General features: G+C 44.2%; 1 protein-coding gene across 1 annotated transcript in view; it reads left to right on the forward strand.

Moving 5' to 3' along the window:
• Positions 1 to 5,613: 5,613 nt before the first annotated feature.
• The window catches only part of LOC112414827 (mucin-16-like), a 36,988-nt gene continuing 27,623 nt past the window's right edge, over positions 5,614 to 14,978 (forward strand). The window contains 4 exon segments of the mRNA XM_024767486.1: positions 5,614 to 8,385; positions 8,387 to 8,666; positions 8,772 to 9,965; positions 11,597 to 11,701. Of these exon segments, the coding sequence (XP_024623254.1) occupies positions 5,614 to 8,385; positions 8,387 to 8,666; positions 8,772 to 9,965; positions 11,597 to 11,701 (4,351 nt within the window).

Genomic DNA, 14,978 nt, shown 5'->3' on the forward strand with positions numbered 1-14,978 from the left:
AATCCCTATCAAATTACCAATGGCATTTTTTACAGAACTATAACAAAAAATCTTAAAATTTGTATGGAGACACAAAAGATCCCGATTAACCAAAGCAGTGTTGAGGGGAAAAAAATAGAGCTGGAGGAATTAGACTCCCTGACTTCAGACTATACTACAAAGCTACAGTCATCAAGACAATATGGTACTGGCACAAAACCAAAAATATACATGAATGGAACAGGATGAAAATCCCAGACATACACCCATGCACCTATGGTCAACTAATCTATGACAAAGGAGGCAAGGATATACAATAGAGAAAAGATAGCCTCTTCAATAAGTGGTGCTGGGAAAACTGGACAGCTACCTGTAAAAGAATGAAATTAGAACATTCCCTAACACCATACACAAAAGTAAACTCAAAACGGATTAGAGAACTAAATGTAAGACTGAACACTATAAAACTCTTAGAGGACAACATAGGAAGAACACTCTTTGACATAAATCACAACAAGATCTTTTTTTTTTAAACACTCCAATCCAAAAATGAGAAGAAGACCTAAATAGTCATTTCTCCAAAGAAGACACACAGATGGCCAAGAAGCACATGAAAAAAAAGGCCGCTCAACATCACTAATTATTAGAGAAATGCAAATCAAAACTACAATGAGGTATCACCTCACACCAGTTAGGATAGGCATCATCAGAAAATCTACAAACAACAAATGCTGGAGCGGGTGTGGAGAAAAGGGAACCCTTTTGCGCTGTTGGTGGGAATGTAAACTGATACAGCCACTATGGAGTACAGTATGGAGGCTGCTTTAAAATATTAAAAATAGAACTACCATATGACCCAGCAATCCCATTACAGGCCATATACCCTGAGAAAACCATAATTCAAAAAGACAATGCACCCCAATGTTCATTGCAGCACTATTTACAACAGCCAGGTCATGGAAGCAACCTAAATGCCCATCGACAGACAAATGGATAAAGAAGATGTGGAACATATATACAATGGAATATTACTCAGCTATAAAAAGGAATGAAATTGGGTCACTTGTAGAGACGTGGATGGATTAGAGACTGTCATACAGAGTGAAGTAAGTCAGAAAGACAAGAACAAATATCGTATATTAACGCATATATGTGGAACTTAGAAAAATGGTACAGATGAACTGGTTTGAAGGGCAGAAATAGAGACAGAGATGTAGAGAACAAACATATGGACACCAAGGGGGGAAAGTGGTGGTGGTGGGGTGGTGGTGGTGTGATTAATTGGGAGATTGGGATTAACATATATACACTAATATGTATAAGAGAGATAACTAATAAGAACCTGCTGTATAAAATATAAATTAAATTAAATTAAAAACAAAAAACCAAACAACCCAATCCAAAAATGGGCAGAAGACCTAAATAGACATTTCTCCAAAGAAGATAAACAGATTGCCAACAAACAGATGAAAGGATGCTCAATATCACTAATCATTAGAGAAATGCAAATCAAAACTACAATGAGGTATCACCTCACACACATCAGAATGGCCATCATAAAAAAATCTACAAGGGCTTCCCTGGTGGCGCAGTGGTTGAGAGTCCACCTGCTGATGCAGGGGACACGGGTTCGTGCTCCGGTCCGGGAAGATCCCACATGCTGCGGAGCGGCTGGGCCCATGAGCCATGGCTGCTAGGCCTGCACGTTTGGAGCCTGTGCTCCACAACAGGAGAGGCCACAACAGTGAAAGGCCTGCGTATCGCAAAAAAAAAAAAAAAAATCTACAAACAGTAACTGCTGGAGAGGGTGTGGTGAAAAGGGAACTCTCTTGCACTGCTGGTGGGAATGTAAATTGATACAGCCACTATGGAGAACAGTATGGAGGTTCCTTAAAAAACTAAAAATAGAACTACCATACAACCAGCAATCCCACTACTGGGCATGTACCCTGAGAAAACCATAATTTGAAAAGAGTCACGTACCACAACGTTCATTGCAGCTCTACTTACAATAGCCAGGACATAGAAGCAACTAAGTGTCCATAGACAGATGAATGGATAAAGATGTGGCACGTATATACAATAGAATATTACTCAGCCATTAAAAGAAAGGAAATTGAATTATTTGTAGTGAGATGGATGGACCTAGAGACTGTCATACAGAGTGAAGTAAGTCAGAAAGAGAAAAACAAATACCGTATGCTAACGCATATATATGGAATCTAAAAAAAAATAAAAAGGTACTGATGAACCTAGTTGCAGTGCAGGAATAAAGAGGTAGACATAGAAAACGGACATGAAGCTGGGAAGGCAAAGCTAGGGCGAAGTGAGAGTAGCATTGACATATATACACCACCGAATGTAAAATAGTTGGCTGGTGGGAAGCAGCAGCATAGCACAGGGAGATTGGCTTGGTGATTTTCGATGGCCTAGAGGGGTGGGATAGGGAGGATGGGAGGGAGGCTCAAGAGGGAGGGGATATGGGGACATGCATATGCATATGGCTGATTTGCTTCGTTGTACAACAGAAATTAACACAGTATTGTGAAGCAATTATATTCCAATAAAGATCTATTAAAAATAATAATAAATAAAGAGACCTAGGAATGAGGGGTCCTGGTCCAGGAATGCATAAGAGTATGGCTGGTCAAGAGGGACCCAAGTCCTCGACTGCAACTGTCTAGAGCAACTTCAGTGTATTGGCTGTGCACAAAGTTTGGTGTGGGGAGGACAGATTTCCTATTTGAAGTTAATATCCTTGAGGTAATTGCCTATGGTTGGGCCTGAAAAATCACACACAGCTTTTTACCTAGGAGCCAGACTCCTCAATAACTACAACAATTTTGCTGGATTTAACTCATGTTATATATGAATATTTCAAAATGAATAAAGGTATAATAGAGTGATGAAGACCCTACTTGTTCTAAGGAGACAGATAGTTTTAAAAATGTATATGTTGAGACCAATCAGATCAGAAGTCCCCACAATTAACAAAAAGCTTTCCATCCCTTATGACCATCTTGAGGGTTTGATTTAATGTAAAAAAGACAGTTACTCTTTAAATGCCTTCTCAGAGACAAATGAGGGCACTGCTAAGCCAGTGTCTAGTGAGAATGTTCCTTATAGGTCCGTATTCTTAGGGAATGCAAAGGTAACACCTCTATCTTTTACTTCAGGCCCTGATGAGTCTGTGGCAAGCACCACCAGGGAGCTGAGTCAAGGAGAATATGGAAGTACCACTTCGCCAACCAGTAACCCCTCTTCTCTTATGACTATGATCAATGTGGGTAAGTAAGAGCATATCTCTATTTTCTTCAAGTCTAAGAGGACCCATTTGGGTCCTCTCTCTTCATCCTTGGGGTCAAAAATTGGATTGTTTAAGGAAGTAAAATGACTAGGTTTGAAATCGATTTCTTTGGCTTCTTGTCACTCTAAAGTTGGTTATTTTTTTCCTAGAGATTGTATTAACGGAACACTGTTATTGCTTCACTCAGTAATTTATATGATTAGTAGCCAATCAATTCAGCAGGAGAAAATGCCACAAGGTCAGTTCCCTCCACACTTTCTCTTGCACCAGGGTGAAGGATCTTTCTAAATCGGAGATCCTCACTGGAATTTTGTGTTGACAGGGAGGGCACAGACAGACTTGAGGTGATAGTCTTCTTTTGTTACAGTAGAGGAAGGGATCATGGTCCTTGGCTATGCCAAGTTGGTGAGGATAATGTAAAGAAGAGTGCTCTTAGGTCGAGCTTTCCTTATCCCTGTGGCAGTTACATGCCCTTTACCTCAACGATAGGAAAAGGGTTCAGAGAGGGAGATGAATTTGAAAGAGGATGAAGGTAAAGGAAAAGAATTTTATCACCCTTCTATTCTGTTGCTTCTCAAATATAAATCCTTAAGTGGCTTTTCAGTGAACTAAGATTTGGGGCATCTAGCGGAGGCTCGAAGTTATAAGCTGAAACTGGTTCTGCAAGGGCAGGCTCCAAGGAGAAAAGTAAAATAGGGTAGGGGAAGCCTCGTGCATGGGTAGAGTCCAGGTTCATCACATCCTTCCTTGTACAAAGAGCGCTTCTTTGTAGGGTATGTAGTACACTGAGTTCCAGGTAACAATTTCTTCTGAGTAAACAAGAGGGTCAAAGCCCTCATCCCACTAACCCTAACACTTTGATCCATCTTTGGGGATGGTCAGTATGTTCCCTGGTGTCCAGAGTCTTGAAATGTGGTATGAGAGGGTTAACATTTTCTTTTCTGGAGAAATAGGAAATAGTTTGAGTTGAAATCACAGGAAGGAACAAATGATACTGTCAATCAGGACTCCTGTACCGTTTGCATATCTCCTACCAATTCACTTTCCAATCACAGGTATGTCCACAAGAAGCCCAGAAATGGCTACAGCCTTCAAAATCATAAGTTCCAAGGAGCCCAGCAGCAGCCCAGAAATGAAGTACACTCTGGGACATTCTTGGAATACTTCAACAGCAACTGTCCCTATGAAGACCACAGTGGAACCAGTCACACTTCAGTCCACAGCCATAGAGAGTAGCGGCATCAGCCTCTCTCACCTGCCCACAGGATTCATGACACCAGCCAAGTCACCAACAAAAGGGACAGCAACTACAGAATGGGTCTCACTCTCCCAATCTGAGGTTGGGACCAACCCCCATCTTGGGACTCCAGAAGGGACCAAAAAGTCATTGGGCACAGTGTCCTCTGTCTCCCAAGAGTCAAATCCTAAAGGCAACATAGGGACTGGTCCACAAACAAGCCCAAATCTGATTCCAAGGACAACTGGAATGAATTTATCCACGTGGCTTGGCTCCACTGGAGGGACCACCGTGGACACACATGTCTCTCTGAACACATCTTCCACTGGTCCTGAAGACCCTGTGGCCATCCCGGACTCTGTGACAACCCAGATGGTAACCATGAGCTCAGTGACAGATAAATCTGAATTTATAACCAAGACAAGGGTCAACATCACAGTCATTCTTTCCACTGTTCTGAGTAAAGATACAATGACAGATGAACAACAGGCAAGTATATCTGTGAGTGAGGCTTATTCATCTGCTAGCCCATGGTCAGAGCAGACAACTGGGAGTAACCTGATTCTTGATAAATCCCCTGAGGCCAAAGACACATTGCATAAAACCTCCGTAGAACAAACCACATTAGCATCTCTGACCTCTGAAAGCCAAGACATTACCAGCATCACCAATGCCTCAGGAGGAAAAATGAGCTCTTCACCATCTGTCACATTCCCCTCCGTGGAGTCTACGACACTGGCAACCATCACAAGTGTAGTAAATAGTGATGTTGCCTCTACTCTTGGGCAACTATCACAAGACCTCATACCGTGCAGGAGTGAGCAACATGGAGGTAACCATAGCTCCCACTCCACTTGTCACCACCACGATCACCACTATGGAAACCAATTCAGTCCTGACTACTATGCCCGGCCCAAAAGGAAGTGTGAGCACCATGGACAGCACCCTGGCTACAGAGACCAGCACATCTGCCCTACAGCACCCACCCACCTGGTCATCCACAGCTGCTCCTGCCCCAACAGGCTCCAGGACTATCACAGACATGGCTTCAATCTTGGAAGTCACAGGTTCTCCTAAAGCAATTTCTGCAATGAGCACAACTTCATCCATAGCGTCAAGCACTGAATCAGGCTCTGTGTCTACCCCCCATGGCCTTGTGACTGTCAGTGGAACCAGCCTAACCATCCCATCCTCCTTTGCTTCAGCTGAAAAGACAGAGGCCAGCACAAGTGTAAGGACATTGAGTCCTTTAGACACAACTGCATCTATGCCCACCTCAACTTCTGGTGTCGAGAGGATGAGCACCTCAGTTCCTGACATTTTAAGCACAAGTTGGACTCCCAGTAGAAGAGAAACAGAAGCCTTGCATGTTTCAGTGGCTTCCATGGACCATCCAAATACAAAGACTATCCCAAAGATCCTCCCATCCACTCCTCTGCCTGATTCTCTGTCCACTCTTGACTGGGCCACTGGGAGTTCTGTGTCATCAGCCATAACCTCTACCTCAGTTCTTCAGGAGGTTACAACTCCTTCAGAACTCCCTTTGGAGAATATGATCAGCCCAACTACCTCACAGCTGCCCTCCTCCACAGAGGACATTACAAGTGAGGTCACACCTGTTACAATGGTAAATAGCTCTAAAGTCACTTTATCAGGGAGGCCAGATCTTGCCAGCAAAGAAGTAGAGCAGAGTTCTACCCAGCTTCACATCACAGCTTCTGCAGATCCAGGGTATATGTCTAGACCAGAAGCAACAACTCTGGACTTAATCCCATATACAGTAAGAACTCCATATCCAACTCCCCGGGTGAATGGGATAAGGACTCCTACAACAGAGGCAAGAGCTACATCTCATTCCTGGATGAGGGAAGAAGAATCAAGCTCAAGCACATCTCTGAACACTGAGGTGATAAATGTCTCTTTTGTCTCAGGAGGGACCATCAAGGAGGTTACTGACTCCCCAGGCTTATTAAAGACCACAGATATACTGGGCATAAGCTTGGAATCTGGGACAACTTCATCTCCAAATTGGAAAAATGGCACATATGAGAGAATAGCCACTTCTGAACCTACCACAGACAAAGAGACAATTCACCCATCTACAAACACAGCAGATACAACAGTATGGCCCTCAAATTCTGAACATGATCTTCATTCCACTGTCCCAGCACACTCAGAGTCATCCATGGGCACATATCCAATGAATACTACCTCCATCATGCTGAATACCATTGTTTCCACATCAGCAACTACCTGGCCAGAATCCACAAGGGCTGGAAGAGAGCTTGATTACCCCCTGACCACTGAACTGAGGGAGTCCAGTATTTACATGGATACCAACTCAACCACAGAGATAAGTAGTGCCCATTCCCTAAGTTCTTTTGCTATTACTAGGGTGTCCGGGACAGAATTCACTACCTCTGACAGAATTTCCAGCCCAGATCTAGCTCAGTCCACAAGGTCAGCAGACATCACCAGGCCCTCTACCTTCCCTGACATAACAGACTCTGAAAGAATGACCATCACCATGCAAACAGGTCCTTCTGGGACTACATTGCTGGGTGCACCTACCATGGACACATTAGCCACAGACTCCTTGTCAGGGACTTACTTGGCTGTGACTCAGGGATTTCCACAGTCAAAGATAACCACTCAAACGAGCAAAGGTCCTGAAGGTGTGTCATGGACAAACCCTCCCTCTGTGGGAGAAACCACCTCTTCCTCTTCCCTAGCACCTATCTCTGACACAACCTCATCTTCTCATGTTTTGTTGACATCACAAGGGCAAAGTACCTCCTCTACTCTACCTGAGACCTCAGGTCTCTTGCCTGAGAACTTCGGCTTGGGGAAGACCAGAGACATGTTGAGGACGAGTTTGGAAACTGATACCAGTTTACCCCCAAATTTGAGGAGTAGCTCAGATGAGATGTTTGTCACCACAGATATAGAAGCAATTCATCCTTCCACAAACACAGCAATGACACATGTAGAGACTACCAGTTGTGAACATGAATCACATTCTCCTGTCCTGGCCCCCACACAGCCACCCAAAACTAAATCTTCAGTGGTTACCTCCTCTACCATGTGGGACACTACTGCTCCCACATCAATGTCTGGCTCATCTGAGACTATAAAGATTGAGAGAGAGTCAGTATCCTCTCTGAATACTGGACTTAGGGAGACAAGTACCTACCAGGAGACCAGCTCTGCTACAGAGACAAGCACTGTCATTTCCAATGTGTCTACAAATGATGCTACTACTGAGGTCACCAGGACACAAGTTACCTCCTCTAGCAGGATATCTATCTCTAGCCCTGCTCACTTCAAAACTTCTCCAAACACACCTACAGAAAGCAGAACTAGCCCCTCTATATACATGTTCATGATAGAATCTTCGGGAATGACCATCACCACCCAAACAGGTCCCCCAGGGGTTACATCACAGGACACACTTACCTTGGACATATCGACCAAGGTCTCTGGGGCAGGGACTCATTCGAATGTGACTCAGAGTTTTACAAACTCAGAGATGACCAATCTCAGCAGCAGAGGTCCCGAGGATGTGTCTTGGCCAAGCCCTGCCACTGTGAAAGAAACTGGCTCTCCAACCTCCCCAGTAATTGTATCTGCCAGGACAACATCCTCCCCTGAGACATCCACATTACCAGGGAGGAGCCCCTCCTCTCCTACTCCTGTGACCTCACTTCTCAACCGTGGTCTGTGGAAAACCAGAGACACATTGGGTACAAGTGTGGAACCTGTGCCCAGTTCACCTTCAAGTGAGATGAGCACCACCATTGAGATACTGTACACCTCTGAAGCCTCCACAGGTACAGATGCAATTCAGCCCTCCAGAAAAAGTCCCTTCCAAGGTACCCACTGATACGACTACTGAGATCTCTAGGACAGAACTGATCTCCTCTAGCAGCACGTCCATCCCTGGCCTTGTTCAGTCCACGATGTCGCCAGACTTCCCTGCAGGAACCATCACCTGGCCCTCTGCCTCTTCGGTGATGAAAGAATCTGCAGAAGTGACCATGAACACCCAAACTGGTCCCACTGAGGCTACATCACAGGACCCACTTACCGTGGGCACTACAACCAACACCTCAGGGGCGGAGATTCACTCCACTGTGACTCAGAGTTTTACGCACCCAGAGATGACCACTCTCAGCAGCAGAGGTGCCAAGGATGTGTTTTGGCCAAGCCCTGCCTCTGTGAAAGAAACTGGCTCTCCATCCTTCCCAGTGACTGTACCTGCCATGACAACACCCTCTCCTGAGCCATCCACATTACCAGGGAGGAGTTCCTCCTCTCCTACCCCTGTGACCTCAGTTCTCACCCGTGGTCTGGGGAAGACCGAAGACAGATTGGGTATAACCTTGGGGGCAGTGACCACGTTACCTCCAACTTTGAGTAGTCCCACAGTTGAGATAATTTCCACCTCTGAATTCTCCATAGATACAGCGAAAATTCTTCCTCCCCTATACACAATAATGAGTACTGTGGGTTCCAGCAGTTCTGGACATGAACTAAGTTCCTCTGTCCCAATTTTTCCTGAGTCCTCCAGCACCACATTTCCTATGGGTACTGCTTCCTCCGTGTATGAGACCACTCTTTCCACATCAATGCGTTCCTCCTTTGAGACGAAGACACTTTCCCATCTGACTCCTAGACTGAAGGAGACAAGAATAGTCTTGGATTCCAGCTCAAGCACACTCACAAACACACCTTCATCGCCTCTGTCCACTCATGGTTTGAAGGGTCCCAGGACTGATGCTACGTCTTCTGTGAAAGTATCAGCACCAGATCAGCCTCTGTCTACACAGTATACAGACATTCCAGTGGAAACAGTCACACGCTTTTACACTTCCCCCTCCATTACAAGGTCTGCTGGCATAACTGTCCCAGAATCCCATCTTTCTGTGCCTGTATCAGAAAATACACGTTACCTAAGCATAGATATGCTGTCTTCAGCTGAGACCATTTTTGCTAATAACACACTAACACCTTCTTTGTCAGAGGCCACGGCTTCCTTTGCTACATCTGGAGTTCCAGGTGCCATTTCAGTCAGTCCATTTTCTAGGACAGAATCAGGCCCTGGGGATGCTACTATGCCCACCACTGCAGAGAGTCTACCTTCTTCAGCTTCAATACCATTCCCCTCTTTGACCTTCCGTACCACTGATTCTTCAACCAGCCCACTCCCCCATTGGATTACTTCCTCACCATCTACCCCAAGAATAGTAGACACCAACCTTGAGGCAGAGAGCCAAAGCACTGCTGCATTACCCTTGGTTACAGCCAGTACTTTGCAGACTTGGACGCAGCCAGTCAGGACAACTTTACCACCCATTACGGATACCAGAATGACAGAGAGTGTTGGTTTGGGAACAGTGACAAGTTCTTCTCAAGTTCTTCCACACTCAACCCGGTTGACAAGTAAGGACCCACTGCTCCTACACTCTCATTATTTGGGGCTCATAGAAAATGGCTTCTTTTCCAACAGGTAAAAAGGAGTTAATTAGGAGTTTATTACTGCATCAGAAATTCCTTTAGCAAACATATATGTTGATCTATTTTCATGTTCAGGCATTGAAATAAGCACTGGGGGAACAAAGCTAAATAAGCAAGTAGTTGAATAATTATAGTACCATGATGGATGTTGTAACATTACAGCTAATGTTGATGATGACAATAATGATAACAACAAATGTTTATAGAACACTTATTCTGTGTCAAATGCTGTTCTATCAAATTCCTCATTGGAACACAGTTTGAGAAGGGACTATTATAAGCCCATTCTACAAATGAGTCAACTGATACAGAGAGAGGTTGAGTAATTTGATCAAGATCATTAAAGCTGGTAAGTGATAAGAACTCAGATTATATGGCAACTAGGAACCCATGTTCTTAGCCATTAGGCTAGGCAGGAGTGGTCCAAGAGATAGGAGGAAAAGCAAGAGATTCTGGCCTCACAGAAGCCAGAGGAAGAGAGAGTTTTAGGAAGGAGGGATGGTCAGTTCCATCAAATGCTACAGAATAGCCAAATTGCAATGAGGTGAGAAGTTCTCTGACAACATGTGGGTCCTCAGGGATTCTAATGAAGGGAGCATCAATGAGTTTTAGAGGACTGAAACAACAGATAAAATAATACATTGATAAAAGGAGAGATTCCTCCTTTAAACTGAGCATGTTTCTATATTGAGAAGAGAGTCAGCAAGGGAGAAGGGAAAGAAAAAGGTGAGTGAATGAAAATCGAGGGAACAAAGTACCTGTGGATGTGGGAGGTACTTAGGACCTAGGAGGAGAAACACCACCTCCAAAAGAACAGTAGATGAGGTAGGGAACTTCTTGGGAGGATTCCATTCCTTGTATAAGTTGAATTTGACGCCAGATTTTGTTCTGGACACAAATCCAACAAGGCCCTCCAACTACTCCAGCACCTGTTCACTAGACAATATGTACAGAAGGTTGATTTGATTATTTCCCAAACTAGTTTTAACAATTCACAAGCAGGTTAGACACACTGATGGCTATTGACCCATGTCTTAAAACGTGGCTTGATAGTTGAGTGATGGGTGTTCAGTAAGCAAGTGATGAGTGGAATGGAAAGAAGGTAGAACTGTGGTTGGATGGGAGGAAGGAAGAAAGGAAGAATGGAGTGATAGATAAATGAAAGAAGAAAAGATGGATGTATAGAAGAAAGGATGAATGTATAGAGGGAAGGGTGAAAATAAGGAAGATGGATGGAAGAAAGGATTGAAGGAAATACTGTAGGGATGAAAAGTTGCAAAGAAAGGAAACAGGAAATATGAAAGGAAAGATGCATGGTAGGAAGAAAGGATAAAAGGAAGGATGGATGGAAGAATAAATGGGTAGATATAAGGATAGATGGACAGAAAGATGGATGAATCTCTGTGTGAATGGATGAACACAGCCCTGGTTCCAATCCATACAGATGGTTGAGAAGAAATGCGTTGTGTAGTCAAATTAAGTGGATCTATTTAGACCATGTTATCCTTCTGGACGAGATGAGTTACTCTAGGTCTCTTCCCTACCCTCTCCTGCAGGGACTGATGGCATTGTGGAGCGTATCACAAAGATACCCAATGAAGCAGCACATGGAGACACCACCGTCCACGTCCCCCTGGCATCCATGTCTGCTAGTCTTAGAGGTAGGTTCAACTTTGCTTACTGCCCAGTAATCTGACTTATGCCTTTATTTCCTGTTCCAGAGGGATGAAATGTTTGTTTCTTTAGAGAAAGAACTATGTGGAGTTGCCATGGGCTTCCCTGTCTCAACTGAATCTTTGTCAAGTTGTTACCAGGTAGATGTTACTTTTCATTCCCTCATAACATGCTGAGTGAGTTTAGTTCAAGGTTGGATATGTCAGCTTCACAAATCCGACCCAGTTTAACTTAACTCTGAAAGTGCTTATTAATAATTTACTGTATGTTAGAAACTATGACATAAACTAAGGATGCACAGATGAAAATAGATCGGCATTGCATCCATGGAGCTCTCAGTCCAGTACAGGAGACAGCAAAGGAAAAAAATAATTATGATGCAAGTTTTAAAAAAAATTTTATTGGAGTATAGTCGATTTACAATGTTGTGTTAGTTTCAGGTGTACAGAAAAGTGAATCAGTTACACACATATACATATATCCACTCTTTTTTAGATTCTTTTCCCATACAGGCCTTTACAGAGTATTGAGTAGAGTTCTCTGTGCTATACAATAGGTCCTTATTAGTTATATGATGCAACTTTAAAGTACTTGAATGGTAGAAGGAAGGCTTCATGGAGGAGGTAACATTTGAGCTGGGTTTGAAACGATGAAGAGGAATTTAGCAGGAAGACAAGGAGAACTGATGAAGACGTTCTGGACAGAAGGGAGAGCTGCATGCAAAGGCACAGGGAAGGGTAAAATCTGGACATATTTGGGAGGTACAAATAATTCACCTTTGCTAAACTATGAAATATACAGATGAGATGGTGGGAGATGAGACTGCAGATGGGCAGAAAACAACATTCAGAAAACCTTTTAAGCCCTCGTAATGCTTGGATGCCCTTTAACAAAAGGACAAAAAGTTTGTGGCCAAAAAAGTCTGACAAACATGTTGCTCCTGGAAATTCCCTGGCGGTCCAATGGTTAGGACTCTGTGCTTCCATTGCAGGGGGCACGGGTTCAATCCCTGGTCAAGGAACTAAGATTCCACAAGCTGCATGGTGCGGCAAAAAAACAAAACAAAACAAAAAAAAACGTTGCTCCTTCCTAGAGGGTAATAACATGCATAAGCATGTTAAAGGCTCTGAGATATCCTGCTGTAAAGAAACTTATTTAGCCTTATTCAACACAGGGTTTTACATAATTATTTGACTGTATAATTTTTTTTGCTGAAAAGTACCCACTAACATGTTACAGTATTATTGGTCTGCATGAGTGTTTAAGAGGTGCACGGTGAGGAGAGGGGTTCTCCTCACCACATGGCTAAAAGGTAAAGTTCCCCATACCCATTAAGTTTCTTCCAACATTTTAAAAAATTTTCTTTATTTATTTATCTGTTTATTTATTTATTTATTTTTGGCTGCGTTGGGTCTTCGTTGCTGCACGCAGGCTTTCTCTAGTTGCATCCAGCAGGGGCTACTCTTCATTGCGGTGTGTGGGCTTCTCATTACAGTGGCTTCTCTTGTTGCAGAGCATGGGCTCTAGGCATGCAGGTTTCAGTAGTTGTGGCACGTGGTCTCAGTAGTTGTGGCTCAGAAGCTCTAGAGTGCAGGCTCAGTAGTTGTGGTGCACAGGCTTAGTTGCTCCACGGCATGTGGGATCTTCACGGACCAGGGGTCGAACCCGTGTCCCCTGCATTGGCAGGTGGATCCTTAACCACTGCGCCACCAGGGATGTCCCATTTTCCAACATTTTTAGAGACCAGACTATTTTACCAGTACATTTTGGAAGCTTTTTGCCAGATCCAGGCTTTGGACAGAGTCACTACCAGTCAGGTTATTAGTCTTATCCTGTGACCCAGGTATCTTTGGTTGGCTCCCCGCAGAAGCAGACATGAGTTAAGGATGTGGGCAAGTAGTTTATTTTAGGTGGGGGTTGGTCCCAGGAAGCGCTGGAGAAGAGAAGGAAAGGAAGTCAATGCAAGGTGCTTTCCTGAGCAGGTCACAGCTGTGGGCAAAAGAGTGTCAGTTCCACTTGGGACCTCTAGGAGACAGCACAGAACACCTCACCTAGCCAAGTGGCTGGAGTGTATATCATCCAACTTCCTTCCATTGCTGGCCATGGGCTGCTTGGTCCTGGAGGTAACCCTCAGCACTTCCAGCCTGCCGGACACACAGGCTAAGTGAAAGCCCTTAGGTGCAGAGCTACAGGGGCTGCATTAGGATCCCGTTGTGATTACGTACTGCAGCAGTGAGTGCTTGTGGGATATGAGTGAGGCATTGCCAGTTGGCTACACCAGATCACTTGGAAATGGATCACTGAGCTTCAGGTGATAACCAATATTTAGATGGCAAAGTTTATGAGGTATAGCTAACCATATTCATTGGCTTCTTTCAATATAGAGCGGGATTTCTCAACCTCAGTACTATCGATATTTTGGGCAGATAACTACTTGTTGTAGGGGGCTGTAGGATGTTCAGCAGCATCCCTGGCCTCTGCTCACAGGATGCCAGTAGCACCCTCCGTATACACACAGCTGTGACAACCAAAAATGCCTCCTGACATTGCCAAGTGTCTCCTGGGAGCAAAACTGCCCCAGGCTGAGACCACTAAATTAGAGAATCCTTGAGGACCCCACCCCCATGGTCATTTTCTCCTTACATCCTTCCTTTCCATCCTGGCCCCCATAAGATCCTGAAACTCGGTTAGGGAATTAATAACCTGCAGTGGTTGAGAGCATAAGTCTAGGATTCAGAGAGAACTATGTTCAAATTTCCACACTATCAGTCAGTAGCTGTGTGGTCTTGGCAAATGATGATCTCTGAGTTTCTGTCTTTTCCCTGATCTGTAAAATGACAAGAATAATAGGATATACACTCAGTGTTCTTGTGAGGCTCAAAAATACAAGGCATGTTAGGTAATTTGCTCATCATCATCTTCATCATCAAATACATATTAAACACATTAGGACGTGTACTCTTGGAGATGTTTTTTAGGGTATACCCAGCAACACAAGGACATTGTTCCACCATCAGAGTCCAAATCCTCCTCCTTTTGTCCCTCTCCCTGCAGCAACCTCCAGTAGGCTTTGTGGTCTTTATAGAGAAGCCTCCCTGTAGTTGTTCCTCCTTCCTGGGGACCTTTTCTGAAGGCCTGGTGAGTAGCTGCTGTCTCAGCCAATATCACTCTACTCTTCCTCAGAGACTGAATTCCAGTCACCTTGGCCGGCTAGCATGGCTCCTGGCAAATTCAATTTAGTAAACATTTATTGTATATTAGAAG

The sequence above is a fragment of the Neophocaena asiaeorientalis genome, unplaced genomic scaffold, assembly GCF_003031525.2.
Source record: "Neophocaena asiaeorientalis asiaeorientalis breed wild unplaced genomic scaffold, Neophocaena_asiaeorientalis_V1.1 scaffold87, whole genome shotgun sequence".
NCBI classification, from domain to species: Eukaryota; Metazoa; Chordata; class Mammalia; order Artiodactyla; family Phocoenidae; genus Neophocaena; species Neophocaena asiaeorientalis.